Source organism: Anabas testudineus, chromosome 23, assembly GCF_900324465.2.
Source record: "Anabas testudineus chromosome 23, fAnaTes1.2, whole genome shotgun sequence".
NCBI lineage: Eukaryota > Metazoa > Chordata > Actinopteri > Anabantiformes > Anabantidae > Anabas > Anabas testudineus.
In genome coordinates this window covers 3650182-3676524 of record NC_046631.1, presented here as the reverse complement: position 1 = coordinate 3676524, position 26343 = coordinate 3650182, and the positions used below count along the sequence as shown (strand labels likewise).

At 44.1% G+C, this 26343-nt stretch overlaps 2 protein-coding genes across 4 annotated transcripts in view; both read right to left on the bottom strand.

The window, feature by feature from the left end:
• Positions 1–4057, bottom strand: part of tafa2 (TAFA chemokine like family member 2) — a 41074-nt gene extending 37017 nt beyond the window's left edge. Inside the window, exon 1 of the mRNA XM_026361534.1 lies at positions 3596–4057. The gene's annotated coding sequence lies outside the window, so the exon portion shown is untranslated. The remainder of the gene's footprint in view (positions 1–3595) is intronic.
• A 753-nt stretch (positions 4058–4810) lies between these two features.
• On the bottom strand, positions 4811–25960 carry etv6 (ETS variant transcription factor 6). 3 transcript variants are annotated; one of them, XM_026361653.1, is made up of 8 exons: positions 25576–25960; positions 22583–22712; positions 10645–10809; positions 8215–8349; positions 6393–6992; positions 6135–6277; positions 5442–5542; positions 4811–5335 (listed from the first exon to the last, which is right to left on the bottom strand). In XM_026361653.1, exons 1-8 carry the CDS (start codon positions 25603–25605, stop codon positions 5233–5235), a joined length of 1407 nt encoding a protein of 468 aa, XP_026217438.1. In that variant the 5' UTR covers positions 25606–25960; the 3' UTR covers positions 4811–5232. The 3 variants fall into 3 exon arrangements, with proteins under 3 accessions (XP_026217438.1, XP_026217439.1, XP_026217441.1); XM_026361654.1 differs by having other exon boundaries at positions 22583–22709; XM_026361656.1 differs by lacking the exon at positions 22583–22712 and having other exon boundaries at positions 25576–25959.
• Between the last annotated feature and the right edge of the window lie 383 nt (positions 25961–26343).

Below are 26343 nucleotides of genomic sequence, written 5' to 3'. Positions count from 1 at the left end.
TCTAATGTCATGTCTTTTTTCCCACCCTAACAATTTACCTACCTCTAACACACTGTAGCATTTTTACTTAACCACCAGGCTGGTTCTCTTGCATCCCTCCTTTCACCTCAGTGCTCTGGTTTCTGTCATATTTATTTCACATTTGACCAAAGAAAAAGGCTTCAGTCGATATGAAAAATGGTGAAAGGACATGTCAAAATAAAGCCCTACCAGATACTGTCAACAGCCAAGGTAAAAAATCTAATCAGACGAAGAGGAAGAGAGAATAAATAGAGTAAAACAGAGGTCAAAGTGAAAAATGTATAGGAACCTTTTGCTATTATTTTATCATTTCAGCACAGCTCCTGTTTATTCACTGGCTGGTGAATTTGTTTTACTTCAAATGAAAGAGGGAGAGAGGAGTGCGAGCCGCAGATCAAATAGAATGTGAAAGAGAGAGAAAAAAGCCCCTGCTTCCTACCTACATCAAACACCCGCACAGTGGGTGCCAATCATCCACCGATATTTTACACAAATTCCAATAGTTTCAAGAGGGGAGAGACGCAAACTCCCCTATCAAGGTGATACAGCCGAGGACCTGACCTCTTCTCAATCTTTCATTTGGATTGGAAAGGAATAAATCTCAGTCAACTCCCAGTTTGCTGAGGCGTCTAGGTTACATCTAAGAGATTCTGAAGCTTTTTGTACTGCAAAAGTCTAGTCTTCAAGATTTCCCTTTCTTTCCTTAGAAGAACCTGCCAAGGTCAGGTAATGTTCTACTTAGTGCAATTTCTTTGTTATGTCACCACTAAAAGCATTTTCAGGAAAGGAGGATGATTTTTTGTTGTTGATTACAGATTATTTCACAGTTAAGTAATTAAGTAAACTAAACCTGAACATATGATTGAATGTATATGTGAATTAGCCTAGGACACGTTAACATTTTAGGAAATACACATATAGTATTGATCCAGAGAGTTGTACTAGGCTGATGCTATTCATATTTGTCTGTACAAAAAAGATAAATCAAAAATAAAAATCTAGATTTGTTTTTTTTAGCTTTCAAAATTTTGTCAGCAAAATACAGTAAGACTAGAACATATTTCCAGTATATTAAGACCTCGTGCTAAATACTCAAGGATGATAATAGACCAAAAGGATTGCAATCAGTACGCTTGTTGAAAACTAAAGGTTATATGACACAGCTATGGACTTTCAGTACTGCGTTATTCAGCTAAGGTATATGAGTGTAGCAATCCACGTTAATGATCAGGCTGAATACAACTTGACTAGACAAGTCTGCATTCTGCTTTGTTTCTTGATAATTGCCTGCCTATGTCTGTTAAATTACCTATAAGATAGTCAGAGCAACCTAGTTTCTCGGTGAGACATCCCAAAGAGTCTCAATGGGGTTGAGGTCTGGACTCTGTAGTGGCCTGTCCATGTGTGAAAATGATCTGAACCACTCTGTCAAAATTTGAGCCTGATGAATCCTGGTATTATCATTTTTGGAATATGCACGTGCCATCAGAAAAAAAAAAAAAACAGTATATGCATGTATTCAGGTGGTCAACTGACCTCATTCTCTGGAAAGGGGGTAAATCTGGACTCATCAGACCACATGAACTTCTTCCATTGCACAGTCAGACAGAATGAAGTCCCAAAAGCCTTTGAAAGCCCCTCTCCAAAACTGTGTAATAAGATAGCTAATGTAGTCAGCTGTTGTATTTCTTTACTTAATTTCATTACTTCCACCTTTGCTTTATTTACTATGAATTCAAAGTTAGTGAAAAATTACACTTGACCATTCTATTAGTTTAATCTGTGTTAAATCTCTTACACGATGTTGCAAATGTAAAGGTTTTTGACTTGTTAAATCGAAATGGCCCCAAATGCAACTTTAATTGCAAAAAAAAGATTTAGTTAAAATGATAAGGAAAAAAGACCTGGGCACCCACAAAGACAGACTAATTCAAAGACCCCCCATTGCTAGTGTGTTGCGTGTCACAGCTGTTCAGGGGCAGTACTAAGTTGGCCTGGTTGGCGAGGAGCAGCAGAGCATGAAGTGTTGGTGTCATCGCTTTAGATCAATGCAAGGACGAGGTCACGTGAACCACCGGGAAAGGTGACATTGGCTGATTCGTCGTTGCTGGCCAGACAGTCGGCACCGGGTCTCCCAGCTGGAGAGGGACCACTCTGACCTAAGCCAGGCGGCCCAGAGCGATGAACCTGATCATTCATGGCGGAGGAACTGCTGCTAATGCTTCAAGCGAATTGGGGGCTGCTGGGGCTGCCAGTTCTTTTCTGAGGGCACTAGATATTGGCTGCTAGAAAGTTGCTAGAGAAGTTGCCAGATGACGTCATTGTGTGAGTTGCTGACTCCCTCTGCTCTGTGCGGTGGGGAAGCATTCACATCCTTTGCTCAAATGAAAGTACCAATTTATCAATACAACGCACCAAGACTAATACAAGTAAATGGCAAAATCCTGCTGCAGTCTATTACAGAGCATAGACTATTGCTGAGTTTAAAAAAATGACCCAGATGATGTCATGTTTTATGTTGGCTGCTTGTTCTTCATCATTCTGACCAATCAGCTACTAGCACATGATTTTAGAAAGATTAGAAAAAGGAAGTGTATGTTTACTATTTCCATCTTTCAAAGTGCAGGAGATGAACTGTACACTTCACTGATGTCTAGTTTGTTCCTGTCTACACTGTACTTGTGCCGTCTACCGCCCACTGTACCGTCCCTACATTGTGTGCCAGTCTTGTAAACTGTCAGCGTGTTCAATTTCTTTTGTTTCCATGTAGCTTGGCGAATTGCAGTCCCATGTGTTAGTGGCAGGTGGAGGAGGAAGAGTCCAAATCAGCTGGTCTGAACCTCCTGCTACTGTGTCACTGAATTTCATCATCACAGGACTCAAATTATTATTTGCTTCCGGTGAGCCGACACTAGACTCACTACGGGAGGTCAAATCGATTGCTGTTTAGCCGGGTTGATTTCTGATGGCAGTTTGGGAGCTGGACTCTGACTTGGGTATCATCCTGCCACACCTAACAATAACATAACCAGCCTCACACATAACACAGTGTTAGCTCCAGACGGTGTAGCATACTAATGACACCTATAAGCAAAAAAAACAAGAGATTTAACTGTAGACAAATACAAAATACATATTTTGTCTCAACTGGGAAGCCAGTGGGCCACTTAAAAATAAATAAAACAGAAAGGCTGGAACTTTTCTGGAAATAAAAATACTGGAAACACTGTGAACCATCTGACTCAGCTGTCTGTTTAGAGGAAGAGAATTCAATTAAATGTGTGTTTTTGAATCTGACATCCACTGCAGGTATACATGAGTATTCCTTACATGCACTTCTCTTTGGAAGAGGCTGGTTAGGGACACATAAGCCAGGCCTGCGCTCGTTTTAGCTGTAATAATGTCAGCACTGATAGGACGTTGATGCCTTGTTGATGTTGCACAGTTCAAACATTTGCAGCGGCTCAGTGGTTTCTCCGCGCCTCGCCGTGCGCACTCGCCGGGGAGCAAACTCTTAACAGCCCCCGAGTGAGGGGCCCACAATGACCGCTGGGGTCGCTTGGATGCCTCTTACCTGTAATTGTCCCACTCCCTTCCCGCACCTCAACGCCCTTTAAACCATCGGCGGGGCTGCTCTGCTACAATCCAGTGGCGAGTCTGTGATGTGGAGACATTTGCGTCCCGAAAAAACGGATGAAATCAAACAGGCGGATCTGGATCAGTCTCAGTCAGACACGATTATTCGTCTTCTGACTCGACAGCCTCACCATCCACCACACCTCCGAGATTCTCCTGCAACCGAACCTCCTCTATGTCTCTTTTTTTATTCCGATAGTCCACAAACAAACAAACAAACAAACAGAAGCCTCTGAGCCCCGGGCAGGTGACGGACATTAAATGGTCCTGTCGGTGCGCCTTTCAGTGAGTGGCAGTCACCCAAAGGTGCACACCAGACTACACACTTATGATGAATGTATTCAATGCTCAAATCGGGATCATCCTGATCAATCACTTTGGCTTCCAGTCTTTGCTCCGCCGCGTCTCTCCCCAGTCTGACAGCTCAGCTCTGTGCGCACTAACTTTTATGGAGACTCCGGAGCGCATGGCGCACTCCCGCTGCCTCTGCCGGTAATGCCGTCACAGTAATCTGATTACTGTTGTGGATTTGTAACATAGTTAAGTTTAAGCCGTGAGATCTGAATGTCACATTGGATAAAATATGAAGTAGCAAAGCGATTTAGTTGTTACACCCTCAGAATGAACCTCAGTGAGCATCGGTTATTATCTAAAGATCCTTATGTAGACTAGAAAAGACAGATTAACTATAAAAAATAAAGTCAGAATATCCTCATAACCACATAAGAAGATGTAAAAGAAGAAGTCATTATTCTAATTTAAACACATTTAAGAAGTGTAATGCATGGTGTTTAAGAGTTTAGTCAATTAATGAACGTCAAGGTGCGTAAATGAATAAAAGTTCATCACTGATCGTCCCCCACTAAGGCATCTATGATATGTTGATCCATCTTTTGCCACTTCTAACCGTGCTGTGAGGTGTAAACACGTTTTCTCCTATAAATGACTCTTTAATTGGGAAGGTGTGGAGCATGTTTGATGAACATTCACCGCTGCGCCTCTCTCATAATAAGCTGTCCACTAGTGCCATCATGTGGACAGCTTAGTGTAATGTGATCCAGAAAGTGAGCACCCAGAGAGACAGGACAGGACGCACTGGGAACAACTGTGATTAATGTAAGCATATACTCCACACTACTGTATGAGGATTCAGTTTGATCAAAAACGTTTATTCCATGGTGAAAACATTCCTGTCACACACGCACACACCCAGTTTTCTTTTTTACAAACAGCAAAATTCCATAGTATAATGCATGTGAGAGACCAAAAAAAAAAAAATAATCATGAAAGTGACATAGGAACAAAGTGATTGGCTTTTGCAGTTCATTCAGAAATAAAGGGGAACACTTAAAAAGTCTGTTCAGTTTTGTCCATCATTTAAAATCAAACCAACCGGTGTTGTTCTCTTCTCTTTACACAGAGATTAGCATCCTAAGGCAATCGGGAGAGATACCAGATTTCACGTCTCTCCGTGCACGACTCCAGATTGTTCGAGCTGCTTCTGAAAGGCATCAGCGGCTGTGGTAGTAGTAGTAGCAGTAGAAGGTTCGCGGACTCGTTTTTCCCCAGAGGTCCTCAGCATTCCTCTTTGATGTAGATTTGTTCGTCTGTGTCGGATTCCAGGTGCTCCAGCCGGTCCGTCTGTCCGTTCATGATCTCATCTGGGGTTTTCATGAACCTGGTGAACGTCACAGAGTTTGGTTATTTATTATTATATGTAAACAGTAATACACCATATAAATGCCATGAATACTTTGATGGAAGTGTGTCTTAATGCTGGTTACCTGAACAGAAGTCTTTGTCCAGGCTCTTTCCTGATAATGTTCAGTTTGTAGTAGTGTCTCAGTGCTCGCGACATCTTCTCGTACGTCATATTGGTTCTGTTCTGTAAGAGTTAAAAGGACAACGGTGTCAATAACATCCTAACATCCTCTGTGCCCTTTTAAATCTGCAATTAATGTTTGGTTGGCCACTTGGGGGCAGCAGAAACAAGCAGCAAAGGCAACACTGTTGTGATTACAAGGTGACATGATGGCAAGCTGATGCAAATGTAACCATCCAGCAGACAGGGGACGCCATTAACATTCATTCGGAGCTGTGTTTCGGTCCATCTGGCAAACGCTGTTCTAATTCTAGAGTCTCTAAACTTTGTTTTTGGCTCCACCACCTCCAGAGGGTAATATCTGAGACTTTAGTGGCTAAACAGATAATTTGCCTGTATGCTGTGGGAGCACTGAGCAGATGATGAGTTTATTAGAGTTGGAAACAAGGGATGTGATGTGATGTTGTGGTAAAAATGTTCAGCAGAGCTGAAGGTTGGATGGTTCTTTGAGTTCTTCAGTTCTAAAAATAGGTTTTATTTTATTCATTATCTTTTGGTATAGGGTAGTAAGCTGCTGTAGACATGTCTTTTCCCTGTCAATAAGCCACCTGCCACATCAAAGACTACAGCTGGAGACAGCTGAGTGTGTGTGTACCTTGTGATTGCCCCAGAGCCTGGCCAGGCCATTGGGGTCCATGATGCGGAAGACTTTGCTCTCTGGATCCTCCCAGCGAATGTAGTTCTCGTACCTGCTGTCTGACAGGAGCTGGTAGACGTAGTCCCACAGCAATCTGCAGTCTGCGGGAGGCAGGGCGGGGAAAACACAGAGTACGTTTACACGAGTTAAAGGTTTTATTTGAGAACGTGATGCTTTATGTCAAAGGCAGGGCTCCTTGCGAGGGCTAAATCCTACCTGCTATCCGTCCAATTGGCATTTGCTGCTCCTCTGGAGGAGACACGGGCATGATGACATGATTCCTGTAGAGTGCTTCCTCCTGCTGCTGCAGCAGAAGCTGTTGCTGCTGCTGCTGTGCCAGTGGTATTGGATGATGGTGGCCCTTCCCTTCGCGCCCGTTCTCGAGCGTGGCCTGAGATTGGGGTCCACCGCGGCTGTGCCTGAAGTCCATGGCGGCGCCCCCAGTGCTTCTGTTCGGGCTGAGGAGCAACGGATTCATGATGGTGCTGGGCATGAGCTGGATGACGCGAGGAGGGCCTGCCTCCTGGCCTGCAGGGCTGCCTGAGCTGGGGGCGTCTCTGGGCGTTGTGCAGCGCCCATTGGGTGCAGCCGGGGAAACTGACAAAGGGTACATTTCCTCTGGCAGGTGATGGTTGCTGTCGGGGAGCTGGGAGAAGGTTTGCAGGGGGTCGTCATTGGCGGGGCGAGGGTGGTTTGTCTCGGGAGGGGATCGTCGTGGGGTCGGGTGATGGGGGGAACGAGAGCGGTGCCGCAGCTCGATAGTTGGTGGATGCTGGGGGAGTGGCTCCGTACCACGCGGTCCCCGCCGTACCGTTTCTAGTGACACAACATGGGATACGTGACAAAACCATATGAGATAAATATGTAAACATAAAGATTTCTTTTTCTATCTTAGTTACTTTACAAGAAATATCAACATGTTTTATTTCTGCCTTCTCTTACTATTTATTTTTGGACTTACATTGCAGCACAATAATAAAGTAATTAACCACATGACCTGACCACGATTAAAGTGTCAGTGTACCTGAGGTATTGCGTGTCCTGCCAAACGTCTATCAAGTGCCTGAGGCTAACCTGTTAGTGACGTTAGGAAGGCTTTTGGGTGTTTACCACTTCCTGTGTTTGCCATACAGGTGTGCCAACAGTAAATACAGTGCATAGTGGCTATCAAGGTGAGACTAGCAGTCAAGCAGAAACCCGCATATAAAGCATAGGCAGCAACAGTGAGAACAGACCAAGTGAATTAAAGTTTAAAACTGTGAAATGCTGTTTTGTAGCTTTTTAATGTCCATCGTTGTCATTTAACTGTTATGTTTGTGATCCACAGCAGCTTCTCGACTTCACCAAGTAAAACCACTAGATGTCACTGATCTCCTGCACCAGGCTGGGCTTGAGTCTTAGTAAAAGTACTACTATGGTTTATTATTGAAGTAATTTGAATTCTCCTCTAATGCCTTCATTCACAAGCAGTGGAAAAATACAGGGTGCCACTCAAAACGAGGAAATCGCTGGCAGTAACAAATACCAGTGAGACAATCACTTTGCCTGCAATAAGCCACTGGGGCAGTTTGTGGTATTGTGTGCTGCAACTTGTTTAAATAAAGTAACATTTCCTTGTGGAACAGGTTTTACTGTCAACATTTGAAGTTACCGCTCCATCCGTGCGTTTGTTGCTGTGTCACATTTCCTTAGATTGGAGCCAGAAAACAGCCTGGCAGGTATTTCACTGAACTCTAACGTTACTTCCTTGAACTCGACAAACAGGTAAAGTAATCTTGTCCTCCAGGAAAAAAGAAAAGGGACTGGCTGCTGTCTGACACTGCACTATTTTTAGCACCACACATGCAAAAACATGTCTTATAGGTGGGTTCAAAATGACCGTTTTAAGATACTAAGTGTCTGCTATTATAATGATGTTGGTCTATTTAAAGCCACACACTCTTGTGTGCAATTTAAATTATGTCCAGCAACAGTACAAAGAACTGAAAAACAATTAACTGTATGCAGGAAAGCAGCAGACGCCGTTTATTGGACTGACCTTCGAGCTTCAGGTGCGGCACCGCACTTTCAGCCAACGAATGGAAAGAGTTCCCAGGGAAGTATCCAGACGGATAAAACACGTGGGGCTTCCTCTGCTTTAGGATGTGCTGCAGCAGCTCGTACAGGACATCCCCTGCAGAGGTGAAAAGGTCAGAGGTTAGCATATGTCTTCCAGTAGCATTTTGTGCCTGCATAGATTGGGAAAGTAGTCTTGGCGTCATCGACAGAGTGAGGTTCCCCTTCTGCTTTGTTTTCCAGGCAGGAGGTGGCTTGAGCAATGTTGGAAGAGTCACATTAGACATTTGGGAGTGTCAGAATGGCAAAACCAGACTATTTACTAGAAACATTCCTAGATATTTCATACTTGAAGCAGGTGACTCGGAGGGCAGGTTTGCTCTCAGCTCTAGAGAGTGTCTTTGTACAGAAGGAAAATGTTGTTTCCAGGAATTTTGGATGCAAGCTTTGGATGCTGTCTAGGATGAACCATCACACAAGTAGGCCATAACTCGCCTTTAAGTACTTGGTAGTTAGTTAGTGGTGACACCGGGCTCAAAATCTGAGAGGGAAGTTTACTGAATGATGATTGACTACAGACACAGAAGGCTGCCACCACACATTATACAAGTTACCTAAAGTCTTACCATAACAAGGAAATGATTCTCATAAAGGAAGTGATGGTGAACATGCGCACACAAATAAACACACACACACCCCTTTCAGTTCTCACTTTCTGGTCCTGTGGCACAGAGTTGCATTGCGGGGAAAATTCCTGCTTCCTGGTGCATGAAGGCCTGTTTTGATTTTCAATTTAAGACGCCAGTTTAAACACAACATAGCTCCAGGTTATTCTAAATGTAGCTGCGACGGGAGCTTTATAAACTGTACAGCTGATTAGTGGAAATGAGGTGAAGACAATCCAAGGAAAAAAAAAAAAAAAGCATATTTTTTTGGAAAAGATGGTACAAAGAAAGGACTGATGGGACCTGCACCCTTATAATTGACTGGAGCAGGAAACGGACACATCACAAGCCAAAGAAGATGTTGCGCCATTCCCCAAAGTGACATTTGCAATGATGTCACTAACAACACGGCCAAAGCCACTACTGACTCTAAAATGGAATTAATTCATCTCTTGACAAGCTGCGATTACGTTTTAGGACAGAAATGTGTTGCATTAAAAAGCTGCTTTCGCATGAAACCCTCATCACAAAAGACACAAACTCCAGCTAATAGAACCTGTACTGATGAATCACATTTACCATGACCTTTTCCCAGAACTCAGTTTCTTGACAGGATGTGAAATCTTTTTTTAATGTTCAAATGGAATCATCCTGAAACGACAACAGCTGTCAGCTGGGTCTCTCTCGCCATAGCAACAGATTATTTCTCGTAACATGCGATATAATATGAAGGAGGAGATTCGTCTCTGGTGGCCGACCATATAGACAGTACACAGCAACTTCTACTTATTTCATAGAGGTTCTCGCTAAACCTACAGAGGACTTAACACTGTAATAAATAAAGTCGTGTTTACTGTATTAATTATTAGAATTTATCAGCATTTGTTAGTTAACTTATTACGTTTTTATTGCTCCACCATATGATTCCTATACCTATTTGGAACTAAAATCCCCTAACTTTACATTGAGATGGTTTCCAGTCTGCAGGGAGCTTATCCTAAGTCTTTCTGTTTCACAATGCTGATTGCTCATGACATCCCACTCCTGTGACTATCATCCTCCACCACACACAGCCCTGACTTCATCTCTGTGTAATGTAGAAAGAGCACACCATCGGAGTTGATATGCTGGCTATAAACTGTTGCCTTTCTTCTTTTTTCTTTGCTTGGCCGATGGTGTTGACGGGGGAGGCGGTTGAGGTTGGTTTGTACTTCCTGATCAACCGTTTCCTACTTCCTCCCCAGCAGCCACGCTGTGACAGCTGCCTCCTTCCCTTGTCGCCTGACACTGCCGCCTTCCCTCCTCTGCTCCAGCTGACTTTATTGATCTTTAACGGCTGTAGTTTGGCTGTAAACACATTGATTTTAAAGCTGCACTAGTAAATGATCATCTACAGATACTTGAATTTTGGTCCGACTCTAAATTGATCAGCTCCAGCTGCTACAGCTGATCAATCTCAGCTGATCTCTTACATATTTCAGTCATTTGTGACCCTTTTCGATTTCATTTAATTTTATTTGCCATTTTGAAGAGCTTCTATGTATAATTGCAGCCATCTTTCCTTGGAGTTTGTGCAGGCAGTAAAATGTGTTTGTCTGATCTAAAAGTGATCGTCCTTCCTACTTGTTAAATCTTGTTTTCTTGTGTATGTGTTGAGCCAGTGGAACTGAGAAAACAAATTCTAATGCAATCATTGACAGTGACTCATTTGTAAAACTTTTTGCTCATGGTGGAAAGGAGAGAAGTACCAGAGTGGGGGGATCTGTAGCGGAAGTCTTCCTTGGTGAGCAGCAGCAGGGCTTTGCCGTTCATCTGGAAGGAGCCGCTGGTGATCGGCCGCAAGGCAAACTCCTTTTCAGCCCATCGTAGCCACTGGGCCACGTCCTCCCTGCTCCAAAAGACTGGCTGCAAACCTGAAGGTGGGAAAACAGAGGATGAGAATGGTACAAGTTCAGCACAGGGTTTGGCAATGAGGCAACAAAATGGAGGTGAAAGAGAAAGGACAGAAGAAAAGAAGGGCGAGCTCTGTGAGAAAGAAGCAGAAGGAAGGGGGGGGGGGGTTGGGGGTGAGGGTGAGGAAGGAAGAAAGGAAAGACAGGAAGGAGAGGGGGATGAAGGGGAGGGATGGGTAGGGAGGAAAGGAGGAGGTGGGGTGGGGGGAGGAAGGAGGCAGAGGCAGTAAAAAGGATATTGAGGAAGTGGAGATAAAAGCCAAAAGGAGGGAGTGATTACGGGAACGGCAGCAGAGATAAAGAAAAAAAAGATGAAGGAGGAGGCAGAGGCAGAAAGGGAGAGTAGGTTTGAATAAAAGATTAGAAGCTGATAGGTTAAGGGGAAAAATACAGAATGAATCACAAGGATAAAGGAGGAGTGACGGGTGTGTATATGAGAAATACGGTCAGACTGATATTTGATCTGTTATGATCCGTTCTGCTCTTTGCTCCCTGAACTCCAGACAGACACATCAGAGGATGGACAGTTTATTAGTTTGTGTTTATAAAAACAGACGAGGACACATGGAGGGGAAAAGAGAGCAGCGGAAACAGGAATGACAGTTTCTTTTTCTCCCTCTCTCTCTCCCTCTCCCTCTCTCTCTCTCTCTGTCCTCTCTTCGCGCTCTGACATGTTTCTCTGACTGCTGTGGGAGCAGGAGTGTAACACATGTGCACTGGTGACCAACAACCATGACTTACGTTTCAACCAAAAGGCCTTGATCACACCTGAATGTATCATTTAGCAAACGCATCGAGTTGTCAAAGATAAGATAGCCCAGATAAGTGCACTGGTTTGTTACAGTAACTAATACGATATTCTCATTTAACAGGGTGCATATTTTTAGCATTAAACTCCCATTTTTGACCCGTGTTTAACCTGGTCCTCGCTTCACCGTACCATTTTGCACACTTGGTGTAACTCAATGATTTACAGTATGACTCAGACTCCCCCCCCCCCTCTCTCTTTTTCTATTTCCTTCTCTTTTTCACATGTACAACAACAGACTTGCAACAGTACGTAGCTCCGATCAGCATCATCTATGACACCCACACGGACCATAACTACTCATTTCTTACATCTCACTTATCGCCTGGCCTCAAACACTTCCTCTGGGAGTCGGACAGCTGTTATCTCTGGCTGCCAATGTCACTGTCACACAAGTAATAGGAACCTTGTGCTCGCTTTCAGACCTCCTCCCCGTCAGCTCCCCCCCCCCTCGCCCGTCAAACAAAGGAAGTTTTCACAGAGAGCAATCAATATAAAATGAAACCCTGTCTAGATTGTCAGCTTCCTATTTCTTCCCTTCCCTCCTGGTGCACCATATTCAGATAGTGGAACGAGCACTACCGATAAGCCCGGGAAGTGCTAGGTTATCTAAAGCACAGCTTACAGCCTGTCAAGCTCTGACCCTCAGCCTGTCAACAGACATCCTAAGAAAGTCTTAGGGAATGGGATACAGGTGTTTTCAAAGCCACATGAACTGGGCAGAAAAACAACTTTCTTATATTTTCTCTCTGGGTTTTGGAGCAGAAATGATAGATAACGTAACATCCAAACCCTGTGCTTGTTTCCAAACCCCGTTTCCACCTGCTGGGACAGCTGTATAACTTTAAAGATTTTAATTTTAACTGGACTACATAACAGGAATAGATCTGGGATGCAATGGAATACTCCTGACTACATCGTGGACTTTCTATCAATATTGAATCAAGCTGCCATCTGCACTGCATACACCAGCTGTATGTCTGTCCCTCGTGGCTGACTTGTGAAAGCAGCGAGGCCGGGGTGGGCAACAGTGCAGCGCAGGTCGCGAGGTCATGGCTGCGGTATGCTCTCTCCAGGGCCGAAGAGAGGTGCTGCTCTGCCAAAAACCCTCCGAGATCCGGTCTGCCGGCCTCAGCCATCTGCACAGAGCCCAAAGGAGGAAGCAACAAGGGGAGCAGAAGGGAGGAGGAGGCGGCGGAGGAGAAGGAGGAAGAAGGGGGCTCGAACAAACGCGTCCCACAACGCACTTTGGCAGGAAGCAATCCAGCGCGGGCTCCGTTTCAGCACAGGAAACTTCCCCGCGGTAAGGTTAGAGAGTGACGCCGGGAGGTTCATTAGCAGATAGCAGCGAAACAGAGAGGAGAAAAAAGGAGGAGTGGAAACAGTAAGGCAAGAGCGATGAGGGCAACGGTGGATAATGCGCGAGGACCGGGGGGAAACTTGAAGGCAGGAACAAGAGAACTAAACAAAGACGCGAAAAGAGGAAGGAAAACAGATAATAAGTGAGAACATAGATGATGTCCTCAGAGTAGGTCACCATATGCAGCCCTAGATTCCTGCTCACTGCACATACAAGAGCTATGTGTCTGTATGACTGACTGCTTATCAATTAGGACATAACTGTTTATTCTTAGAATTAACTCAAGTGTGTGGCTTTGTTGCTCAAACTAACGCGGCCCAGCAAGCTGACAAAACTGCGGCGGTTTCAATTTATTTGCCGTCTCGTCACTCGACGCCGCTCATTTCTGACTCACATTCTGGTTCCGAGTTTCAGGATCTTATTTTGTATCTCATATCCATGTGATCTAGACAGGAACTGATTCTAAACCTAATGGGAAACTTTCTGTTGCACTGCAGCCAGACACAAACATCCTTTGCTTGCTTTAATGTAAAAGGGAACATGGATGGCACCGATATGGAGTGAGAAAAGAGAGAACCTTCAAGCCTGACACCCTGTTCCTTCAACACACACACACACACACACACACACACACACTACCTTCAGCTGATAAAATTGTCCTTTTTGGTTGTTTTCGGTCAGAGAATCTGTTACAGATTTGTTGCAGGTTACAGGAAGAAAATCAATTTCAGTCCTCCTTGTCATCAGTCTCTGCCTTTGTTGAACGCATCTCAGGTTCTCAGTGTTCGTTAGAGTGAACATGTGTGTGTTCTTGAGAATGTGTGCATTTGTATTGAATAAAACCCTCAAGCACGACAGCAGCAGGATCCCAAGCCCTCGACTAAACCGTGGGCTCCTAATCCTCTCTGATGACACATAATTTTCGCTATGTGATTTCTCAGGCCCCCGCTCATGCTCACCAACACACATACACACACACACACACACACAGAGCGCACAAGTTGCCAGGGCAACTCTTAAGCGCTTGGGATGAATGAAGGGAAGAGGAGGATGAGATCACTGGTATCTTGTTTCGTTGCTGCTGGTACAGAAGCCCTCAACTTCCCCTCTCAGCCAGACGAGTTAATGAGGTCCGTCCTGCTGTGAAGCTTAAAAGTCCCGTCCAGAATCACAGCTTAGATCTAGACGTCTCACCACCACTCACACCGCTGACCTCGCTGCTTATGTTTCTCTAACCCGACTGAAAACTGCCTCTTGACACTTAAATGAACAAACAAAAAAAACGGCTTTAAACTGTCGCCATCATCGCCCATGATCAAATGAAAAGCTCCATAGATGTTTAATATAGTGTTACTCAGCAAAGATGAACAGTTGACTGACTGCGTGCTAATCCTGTTGTGTTTCACTTAGTTTAAAGCTGCAGTATGTAACTCTTCTTTTCTTTCTTTTGGGAAATATCTTCCAAAACATATCTTAACGTGCAGATCAGTAGCTGTGACCCCAACTCATTAAACAGCCTGACAGCAGTGCAGATTGTCCCTTGTAAAGGTTTTGGAGCCTCTCCCTTCTAACCAATCAGAGAAGGCCAATTAGTGCTGCTTGATAGGGATTTTTTGTAGCATCTTATTTATTTTAATTTCATATGATTTTCAAGTCTCATGCATGGTTTCTAATTTATAAAACCCATCTTATAAAGTTGTTATTTCAACACACTCGCTGTAATCTACGTTCTAAAAACAATTGCAGCTTTATCCCAGACATGTCTGCGCTTCACTACCCATTGACTCACAAGTTGACTCGTCACCTCTGTTGCGCTGCGACGTTTAGCGCGATCCACAACGAGAACACCTAGGGCCCGTGGGACATTGTGTTATTCAAAGGCCCCTATGAAACTATAATTAGATAGTTTCTCAAAATAAAACTTTGCTAATCCTAATAGGTATGGTGTTGCATTTATTAGAAATGCTGCAATCTCAATGTGATGTTGAAAGGAGTTTTTGAGTTCCGGGTTCAGTTCAGTGGCTCCAGTGCGTCATCGAGCTTCCTTTCGTCCCAGCCCCCAAAAAAAAAAAAAAACCTGACCACAAAAAATGATGAAAAACCATCTAACTCTGCCATTCAGAACTACATGGTTGACAGATTTGCCACACGTTTTCAGCAATACGTTTTAACATGTTTAACATGAAGGTGCCAGAAAGCATCTTGTTTATCGGAGGATCCGAATGAGCTACATGGTTTGGTTCGTCTGTGAACCTTCTTCAATGGATCCGTAGCCATTTAACAAACCTTTTAGCTCAGCGTAGCCTGGTTTATAGATTTTTAGCCATTAAATTAGACAAGTTTTCAGGAGTCTCTCAGTAGGCGCGTCATCTAAGTTTCAGGTACATTAGCACATGAAATGTACTGAAACGCATCCATACATCACGGGGAATACATTTAAATGCACTTTTTCTTTCCCACTGTATTTATTTTGAAACAGTGACTGATTCAACATATTCAGTCCTGTTTTTTTTTTTGTTTTTTTTTTTAATGCGTCACACTTTGCTGTTTCCTTTCTCTTCATTTGAAAAACTGGAACAAAGCTCGGTGCGCGCTGTATTTTGAGTCATACTAGGATCTGAAAGTCTCAGATATTATTTTCTCTCAGAAACCCCTTGACTTTCAAACAGTCTAAATATACACAAAGACACAACCGATGCGCATAGAGATGTCTGACAGAGAATTCCGCTTTGCCTGACCCGGACGAACTATAAATAAACAAAAGACAAATAAAAAAATAAAAGGAAAGCATGGCTGGGACTTTGCTCTCCATACTCAAAGCTCCTTAGTCACTCCGTTCTTCAGTAAATGTTTACCTTTTTCTCTCGCAGCAGAAGTAGGCGGATATTGGTCTCACTATCTCAATAGAGAAAAGGTTTTTCTTTCTCCAGACGGAGGAGGAGGAGGAGGAGAGGAAGAAGGAAGGAGGAGAGGAGGAGGAGGAGGAGGAGGAGGAGGAGGGCTGGCCATGACCTTCCGACACCCTCAGGAACATGTGGGTATGAGAGCAACACACTTCCTCAATTAATCCTCACACACTATTCATCTCCTCTGTCTTTGTGCTACTCTGTGCATTGATTCCCTGTCAGGTGGGTGCAGCAGGGGAAAATCCAACTCCGTGCACACACACACACACACACACTTTTACTTTTCAATCAAGAGCACCCACTCCCTCTCATATTCATCCCCCCTGCTTCCTCCAGTGGCATGCACGTGCCTGTCCCCCGTCCAGCAGAACTGGACTCCATCCAGTCAAAACAAACATAAAACAGATCATCAATCACACTAAACTTTTATGGCCAGGAAGTAGCACGACCTGTTTTTGATAGCTTGTTGTTGAGCACAGGAGCAAGCCAGCTCTTGTAGGTTAGTTCCTGAATCCAGCTTTAACTGCCACTCTTCCTTTTGTTCGCGAGCCAGTTTTTTGTTTTTTTTTTCCCTTTTTCTTTTTTGAAAATGCAGAAGCTTCAAAGACATTAGTTAACTAAATCAAAAGGCCCCTGCATGTCGAAACCCCCCCCCCCCCCCCACACACACACACACACCCTTGTGCTCTTCTTCTTCTTCTTCTTCCCATGTGGCTGAAGTAAACAGCGTTTAATGCTGTGAAACCCGTAAGTCTTACAGTCTAATGCAAAGCTCCTACGTTTCTTTGCCGTGTCTAATGGTGAACTATTATCCCAGTTTCCATTTATAAGGAGTTCAACCAATGAATGAATTTCCCTTCTTAGACTGCAGTCTTGCTTGTCTGATGATTTCTGAAGTTGTAAGACACTTTCTACACATTATTTTTCAGGAGCTACCTAATAACTGATTAGATACTATTAAATTTCTAAGCCTAAAGCCAGAGTTTGTAACGCTTCTGAATAGTAGAAATTTACCCCACAACGCGTCTTAACATGCAGAGGTGCTGTCCAACGGTTCTGTGACTCACTTATCACCCAGGCAGCCATGCAGAGATATTTCCCTTTTTAAGGTAATATATGCGAGGCTCTCCTTTTTTGACCAATCAGAGAAGGGCCAGTTATTTCTGGATGATTCCTAATAATTTTAAAATTTCTGATATGATTAAAAAAAAAAAAAGTGCAGTTGGAATTGATGAACACCTCATATGTGCTGGCCCTGCCTCGCAAATAGCCTTTGACCGAGCGCAGACACCAGCTTGCAGAGGTTGCTTTAACCAAACAACAGGCTGTTTAATTTTGGCCTGCCATCACATTACTCATGGAGCTGACATTAATTAGTAGCAGTTGATACGACCTGCTGCCGGCGACGTCTGTCATTTTAAGTGGTGAAGGGGACGGTCAGCGCTGGACTAAAAATAAAAAGCCGGTGCCTGAATGTTTTGTGCACTGCTGCTTTGCTAATGATAATTAGTGTTGTAGCTTAGCAAATTCAGTATCTGAACTCTGAGTCACTCACCGGTGCGCCCCAAGAGTATTTCACACTCACACACTCCAATTTTCATGCACCATATGCAGTGAAATGCTGTACCGTAAAGCCCTGCTGTCAGTAAGGAGACCAATGCGTAAACAGTAGCAGGCTGAGGAGGACAAATAAACATTAGGTACACAGAGTATTATATTGGGATCAGTTTTACTTGGACTGATACTGATCTATTAAATTATGGCCAGATCAGCTCCGATCCTTAAGAAGATTCAAGCCACTTCTTCTTATCCCAAACATATCAAGATAGAAAAACGAAGCACTTCCTGAGAAACCAGACCAAGTGTTTACAGCAGCAAATGGAAGAGATTTCATTGACTGGATTTTTATAAGACAAAGATTATTTGCGCTTTTAAGTCTATTCCTATAAAAGCCTGAAATCAACATGCAATCATACAAGCAACACAAGTGTGTATTCATTGTGATGTGTGGAGTAGATCACACACACACACACACACACCCTCATGCACACACTACCCATTAAAAACACCATGTGGAGTGTGTCGCGAACAGGAAGCAAAGGGGGCTGCGTTCAGCTCACTTGCTGGCATGTGAGAACAGTTTCCCTTTCAGAGTAGAAAAGCGAGCAAGTTAAGACAGACACACACACACACACACACACACACACACACACACATAAACACACAACAACAAAAACAACATTTATTCAGGAAGCGCCGTCTGCCCACTCAGGAAATTCCTGAGGACAAGAGCTGCTTCCAGGGGCAGGAAATTTCCCCTCAGAAAGACCAAATGCACACACACACACACACACACACACACCATACAAAAAAACACATTTTTAACAGCAATTCCCCCACACATTAATATACCACAAAGAGAGAAAGACAGAGACCAAAGGAAGCTGGTGGGGGTTTTGCAGCCATGTACGGTAACACACACACACACACACACACACACACACACACACACACACACACACATACTCACATACAATATACACCTACAGTACCTCTGGCAGGCCTTGCACAAAAACACAAGATTCACTCACAGTCAACCACCCACTCGTACAAGCATGCATAGTGCAAACCCAGCTGTGAGCACGCGCACACACACTCTCACACACACACACACACACAAGGAAACCAGCCAGTCTTGTTTCCATGGACATAGATTTTTTAAAATCATTCAGTAAGATATTCCCTCTCTTGCAGCCCCTGCTCTAATGTGTATTTGTAAAATAATACTGGAACGTCTTGTGTCTCAGACCTTTAAATAATTCACCGTTTTCTCACTGACTCGCTCTCGGTTGCGTCATGTTTTGGAGTACGTGGGCACCATGCTGAGCGATGATGCCCGGATCGCAGCTGAATTAAAACCCGACAAATCCAGCTCACGGGCTAGCGCCTGCACCGCCTCATTGTGTGTGTTGGCGAAGGCCCTCTCAGGCCTTTTTAGTGCTCGTCTCTCTTTTGTCACGAGCAGACAAACAAACTAAACGTCACGGGTGTTTGACAGCTCTCATCCACAGTCTGTTTAAAGCTGCACATTTGTCTATGCGAACACTAAAACCCCAGAATGATTCCTCTAATGGCCATTTTTTTAAATTGCACTAACATGTTGTCTACATATATTAACTTTGTAAAAGAATACAAACAAGTTGTGGCTCTATGGGCAGCTGGGACGAGCGTAAAGACTTCCTTAAGCTACTTAGTCTTGTTACACTGAAATCACCAGCTAATAAGCGTAGACTCTGAGAAGTCACTAAAACCTACAAGATTGAGGGAGGTGTTAATTAACCAAGTGTTCTCCTACGTTTCCCCCTGTTTAGTTTTTAACTAAAAAGAATTGAAATCAAATCAAATCATTTCTTTGAAGCAATTAATTCGGACTCCTATACATATATATAATATAATGCATATAGTGTTGTTTGACTGCACAAACCAGAGGAATTTCTACTGAGATGCCTTTTTCTAATGAATGGAAAGACTTGTTTCACTGAAGTCCACACAGTGGAAAGAACAATATGGAAAATCCTGCAGAAAAGACAAAAGAGGTGAAGGAAAATATCTCCACACAGTAACAGAAAATGTTACACTAATATGTGTTTTAGCAAGTAATTGGAAAATGATCTTTTTTTCCTAAATATATTTTCACTATATGTGACGGTTTGTAGTGTGTTCTGGTGTTTTAGTGATGTCTGCCTTAAAGGGTTAAAATCAAGCCTGGTAGCATTCTTTAGTGTGAGGAGCAGGCTGCAACTCTCCCCGATCTAATCCACTTCCTCCCCAGGAAATGGAGAAGGCGGATTTCTGCCCACACTGCAATTTCCTCCCTCATTCTTTTTCTTTCTGTCTTTCCCCCCCTCTCTCCTCCTCTCTCCTCCTCCCTCCTCCTCCTCCTCTTCTTTCTCTTTTCCCCTCCAGCTCCCCCTCAGGACAGAACTGCCACAGAGTACGGGGTTAATGGATGGCTTGTTTTCCAACGCATGTGTGTTTACATAGGCGGGAGGAGAAAGGACGAGCAGAGGTGTTTCGGTGCGAGCAGTGACAAAGACATGCTGCTGTCTGCCTGAGTGGGAAGAGTGGATCCCAACCAGCAGACGCCATAAACTAAACACTGAAGAGGGGGAAAAAATAAAAAATAAAAAAGACACTTTCCCCATGTGCAGATGTGTGAGGAACTCTGTTGCAGTTCAGATTAAAACAAAGCAGGACTTCCACATGCCTGCGGATGTGAAGTGACCCATCGGTTTACTCGACAGGAAACTCAACGCGGACCTGTTGAGCTTTCTTCCTTTTTCTGCAACAATGCAAAAGAGGAAGTGGGCTGAGGGAGTTTCCTGTGCATCTCATCCAGCCTCAGCCTGTACAGACGCCCAGCCCCTGCAACCCCCGCGGACGAGCTGAACTTCACACTTGTTGGAGGAAAACAAAATAAATAAATAAACTGGTTTAAATATTGACAGACGCATGGACAGAACAGCACAGGGTTACACTTTGAACATCAAGCCTATCTCTTGGCGCGCGTCCAGCCCCGCCTGCTCTGTGATTGGTTAAGCAACAGTGAGTCGATGCAACCGAACCGAAGCCCCAAAGAGCCGTGAATGTCACCGTGTTGCTTCACTTTATTTACTTATCTTTACAAAACATATTTCACCACATTGTCCTTTAACTGACTCAAACATATGCTGTTCTTCAGTCTTAGGTTAATTAAACGCGTGCTCAAATAGAGCAGAAGAAGGTGCGGGAAGCGTCAGATATGGTGAAGAGTTGTCCGTGGCCTGAAGCAAAGGAAAACTGGTTAACAAACCACGACTTCTAATTAGCTTGTTTATACGAATCCACTCTGCTCTTAACAGCTGAGCCGAAATATTCGGTCTGCTCTGATTGGTCAGAAGGGCAAGCCTCGCTCCAAAACTTTAGAAAGGAAAATCTATGCATCACTGCTGAGTCTGGGCCACAGAAGCTTTCAAAAGCACCACTACACATTCAAATTCTGCTAAAACATCTGACAAACTGGAGCTTTAAGCCTACAAATGAGGCTTAACTAATATTTAAAGGTGCCACATGGAGTTTCCTTGTAAACTAACAGTTTGCTTCCATTGAGTGTTTTTATAGAATTGTCCAGTGTGTGTGTGTGTGTGTGTGTGTGCTGGATCCTGCCCAAATGTGTCCTCATAAAACATTCTTAAAGCCAATTGAAATAGTTTACATCTGTGTTTGCTTGGTAGCTGTCTTCTTCTTCTTGCCTGCCTTCGTCGGCCTGTTACTGCCACCACCGTCAGTCGCCGAAAAGGGTGAAACCATTGATTTGAATTGCGTCAGCCACATGCTTTCATGTATTCGTGCCCAAAACGGGGGCCCACTCACAAAAACAAAGCACCGTAATGCTTCTACGGATTAAAACCCCTATAGTGTGTCTATAATGAAGACTTCAACTTCAGACCATTTCATTTTACTTCATTATTCACCCTGATTGCTTTTGCCTAACCCGTCTGTAGCGAGTGACATTTGTCCTACCTGTTATTTTCATTTTCACATATGCAACGATAGTTTCTGGTGAAGCCGACCTAATGTTTCCACGCCGGAGACATACGGAAGCTTAAGGCAGGACATGTAAAAGTTGGGGTATAAAAGGTAAATGCTGACATGGCACAACAACGATACAAGACGAGTCATAACGTCACCAACATCCATGTGACGCTTTCTAGCATTGAGCCACTGTGAGATACTGATCATATCAAACCACGTAGGGTTGTTTCAGAGAAGAAAAACCCCCAGAGTGCATTTTGTTGCTCATCAATTCTACTTTTCAATCATAAGAGGAAGAATATGTTGATTTCTTCTTTCAAAAGCTACATTGTCTCATTTTAAGAGTTTCTCTTCTCTTAAGTCGTCTTCGGCTATATTATTTTTGTCACCAACCCTGCCACACGACGCTCAAATTCTCAATCTACCAAGCTCTGATTTGGCTTCCTCCCCTTACTGCTCTTCTTCACTAACTTTCCCTGCCCTACCCTGCAGTTGTCCTCTCTTTCTCCTACCTCTCCACATTATTTGTACCTGACTGCTGCGTAACTGTTGGTTATTCCAGTGCAGTAGGTCTGTCAGTTCTGGTCCAGTGAAAGCGTGTAACGTTCAGGTGTCTGACCCTGGATCTGCTTCAGCGCCTCCCATCTGAGACGTGTGGCATGACTGGACCAGCTCTCATTCAACCATAATAGTGTTCGTGTTGCTGTGATTGAATGTGATGTGGGGCTTTTAAACTAGTATAGTGATATTCCACAGCTTTTTTTTTTATTATTATTTATTCCCGTTGGCTCCTCTCACTGTGACAACACCGTCTATACTGCTTCTGTTCGCACTTCTAAACTCTGATGTCACCACATCCAGCGGCTCAGACTGTAACCGTCCCGGCCACACAGCTTGAACGACAGGTGATTTCCGATTTTGCTGATGAGCGCGTCGACCAAACAGAAACAATTACAATGCAAAATTCTAAAAAGCCCCCACAAAAATGAGTCGGTGCTGTTCAAATGACTGACTGATGTGTGTAGGAGCCACTGCGCTGCTGTTTGTGTGTGTGTGTGTGTGTGTGTGTGTGTGTGTGTGACTCACGCAGGTGCGCGGGCAGCCTGGCAGGCTCGTCCTCCATTCGGCTGGCTGGCCTAGCGGCGGGAGCATGGATGGGGGAGGAAGTGGAGTTTGGCAGCGGGTTCGCGGAAGGACTGAAAGAGCTCCTCTCCTGCTATGAATAGACACAGAGACACAAAGCATGGCTCACAAAGCTCCACGACACAGCAGCCCTGAACCCAAACAGCCCCACGCAGACTCGCCTCACCTCGCCGTGCACCCACGACATCGGCGAGGCTTGGCCTCATCTCAGCACACAGGCAGAGGAGCACAACTGTATCCTTACTAGTACGCTGACTGACTGACTGATCTGGTGCGCCAGATTCACAGAATGCCATACATGTTTTAGCACATGTTGCTTTAACAGATAACTAAGCAGTGCATTGTTTGACAGTGTGTTAACACCAGTGTCTTGATGCAGGCTTGGCAGAAATGACTGACAGCTGATCTGTTAGATAGCTTTAACATACAATAACACAAGAGGAGCTGAAACCAAACGCTTTAAGTTGGAGTGACGAATGACTTCCACTGATTAATTGATCAGTTCACTTCTTGTTTCAGCGCTAATTAACTGTATCTGTGCAGCAGAAACGTTTGTTCCCCATAAACTATTATTTCTAGTGATACTAAAAATGTCCCCAAGCCGGTCTCTGAAGAGTCTGAAAACTAAACCGTGAGCAGTGTCCAGGACAACTTTCCAGAGCTTGATGATAGACTATGATAGGATATTAAATATACAGCACAACAAAGAGAGACAACAACTGTTGCAACTGTTGTTTTCACTGTTAACTTTTTATTTTTTCTGACTGATTGACTCATCTACAGAGCTGAAATGATTAGTTGCTATTAATTAGTTTGTTGACATAAAACGTGCCCCAACTATCTCGATGATTAATCCGTCATTTAACTCCTTTTTCAAGAAATAAATGCCAAACGTTTGATCCATTCAAACCCTCAGGCGGATTAGAAATTCACCATTTTCCGGTGTTTTACGGACTTGACAGATAATCGATACAGATTGAAAACAGCTTAACGGATTAAATCCTAATGATGGATCTAATTGTGAGCTGCAGCCCTGGAATAAACGCACAAATGAGGGCAAACAATCCATATGCATTAAAGTAATGCCAGTAAATTTTTGAATAAATATTTAAAATGAGTCTTTCATTTCATTTCTGGGTGCTAATTATTAGTAATTATAGAAAAATAAAGATATGCTGTACAGTAGGTGCATATTTTGGGCACTTTTTATGACAGAGTTGTAACTTTTATTACTTTATACGGTTCTGTTTTCCTCTGCTTATGGCAGTTAGATTAGCAGCTGCAATCCAAACAGCACATACACTAAAGTCGTGTTTTTAGTACTGAAGGTCGACTGAAACCCTTTCAGAACTGATCTCAATCAGTCTTTTAAGTCAGTTAACAAGCAAAAACATCAAACATTTCAGAAGGAATCCAGTTGTTAGTCGCGGCCCCTCCTGGGATTCTCTGAGATTTGAGACTCCCTCGCTCTGTAACAGTACGACAGATCTAGGTTAAGGTATGAGGTTTTCCACTCTGCGGTCACGCACTACTGACGGGCTTCCTTTCCTGCAAATGGGGGCAGATCATGAAGCCACTTAGTCACCTCAGCTTCTTGAGGAAACGAAGCTGGGTGTTTTGCTGTTTCATCCCCCCCGTGTCAGCCTGCTGTCACCGCCCAGCCACTGCGAGACCTGCTCCCCAACTGCATCGAGCAGGAATTTCATGTGGACGCCAAGCAATAATCATTCATTCTTCTATTTCCTCCTGCAGCAGGCCAAGGATTTTCTGTCCCCTGCTTGATGTCCACTTTCTAAAAAGTCAGCTGTCCGGAGGAGGGAAGCAGGATGTTCTTCTGCTACTGCTGCCGCCTTCTCACAGCTGCGACTGGATCATGTTGCTGGACAAGGCGACAGGTAGGGCAGAGCTTGAGGACGAGGACAGCTGCAGAAGGGGGAAAGTGATTCGAGCAGCAGCATGAAGGTGAGGGGTGAGTTCAGTCTGCCAGCTGCGGTGGTGGAAAAGTTGCCTCAGAGTAAAAAAAGGTGATCACTCTTTAAGCATTCAACTGCAATGGGCACTGGAATCTGACTCAGTAACAAGACATAAACTCAAAAGCAAAACACTATACTGTCCAAAACCCAAAGATAGGCAAGAGAGGACACACACAGGCAGTAAATCCTCATGTGTGAGGCCTGAATTTACTCAATTAAAGAGCACAAACACTTCATCGTCATCCAAACTGGTGCATATTAATAACAACATTATGGGTTTGCATCCTTTTCCTATGATAGCAACTATGGATTACATTCATTACTGATTAATAACTGTTCCATCCTTTGGATTACAACATCACAAGCGTGTTCAAATGATTGCACAGTGGGACCAGAAGCCAGGAATGTAAAAAAAAAAAAAAGTAGTCATCCATCCACTCTCAGCTGTGGATGTGCTGTTTTTCCTCATTTTAACTTTATACAGTATCATTACAGTTACATTACACCTATTGAATGGCCTCTCTTCTGTCTGGTGCTGGTGCTTCTTCCATTCTCTGTTATATCCAGGTTACAACACCGCGTCGGATCACTTTTTTATTTATTTTTTTTACTGGAGGAGCTAAATCAAACGTCTCGAGTGTCGCCGACAGTCACGACTTCTCCCCGTCGCCGGAGCGGGGGCGAACTGGGAATCCAAATAAATAATAAATAATAAAAAGAAGAAGAAGAAGAAGCGTGAAGCAACAGATGAGCAGCAAAACACACGCACCTCAGCTGAATGGCGCCACAGCCGCTGCTCCGAGCTCTCACACGCAGCACTGGGAATCCGCGCAGGATCAGCGCGGACACCGCGCACAGAAAAAGCCCTTTTACGCGGAAAGTGTGGAGGGTGGAGGGGGTGGATGGAGAGGTTGGGGGGGGGGGGGGACAAAGAGGAGCGACGAGCAGAGCAGACAGCGTTACCTTGATCGCAGCCGAGGAGGATTCAGACATGATCTTCCCGTCAACTTCTCTCCGTCTCCTTCCACTTTTCCTGTTGTGCCGTCCTCTGCGTCTCCGTCGCGCTTTCCCTCCTACATAAAGACGCGCAGCAGCGGCGGCGGCAGAAGCACGAAGACTGCTCGGCGTCTCGGTGCGGGACAAGTTGCTTTTGTCATGTAGCCCCGATTGTTTCTCTCACATCTGCTGCTTTTTCTTTTCTTTTATTTTATTTATTTTTTTTTTACTCCATAGCGCGACTGTCGCCGTGAAAACTTCTTTTGTCTGCGTGTGTTTTCCCTTCACATGTCGGCAGCGCGCTGGTTAATAATCCCTTCCTGGAAGAGCAACTCTCTCTCTCTCTCTCTCTCTCTCTCTCTCTCTCTCTCATTGATTTGGATGTGTGTAAAACGGCGAAATGACGTGAATTCCCAGCATTGAGCCTTGCCCCTTTTTAAAGGGAAACCCGAAGCAGGAAATCGCTGCGTGTCGCGTTGCAGACACACAACCGACGATAGAGGCTGAGCGCTGACTTGTCCTCTTCTTATTTCTTCTTACAATCAAAGCTCAGCTGCGGTTCCACAACAGGCTAAAACCAACAGGCTTTAATTAGACAGCACAATGCAACATTACACAACTAGTGGAGATGATTAAAAAAAAAAAAAAGGAATGTGATAAATAAACTCACAGCTAAATGTTGCGTAAAGCCACAAAGCAAAGAGTTTAATGCAAAAACGAGGTAAAAAAAAAAAA

What these genes read in the sequence shown, in the direction of transcription:
- etv6 (XM_026361653.1), bottom strand. Translation starts at nt 25,605, where the DNA reads ATGTCTGAATCCTCCTCGGCTGCGATCAAG. An exon ending in CAGGCTGCCCGCGCACCTGC is followed by an intron (nt 10,810 to 22,582) that starts GTGAGTCACACA and finishes TCCCACCTTCAG; the next exon opens with GTTTGCAGCCAGTCTTTTGG. An exon ending in GGCTCTGGGGCAATCACAAG is followed by an intron (nt 5,543 to 6,134) that starts GTACACACACAC and finishes TAACTCTTACAG; the next exon opens with AACAGAACCAATATGACGTA.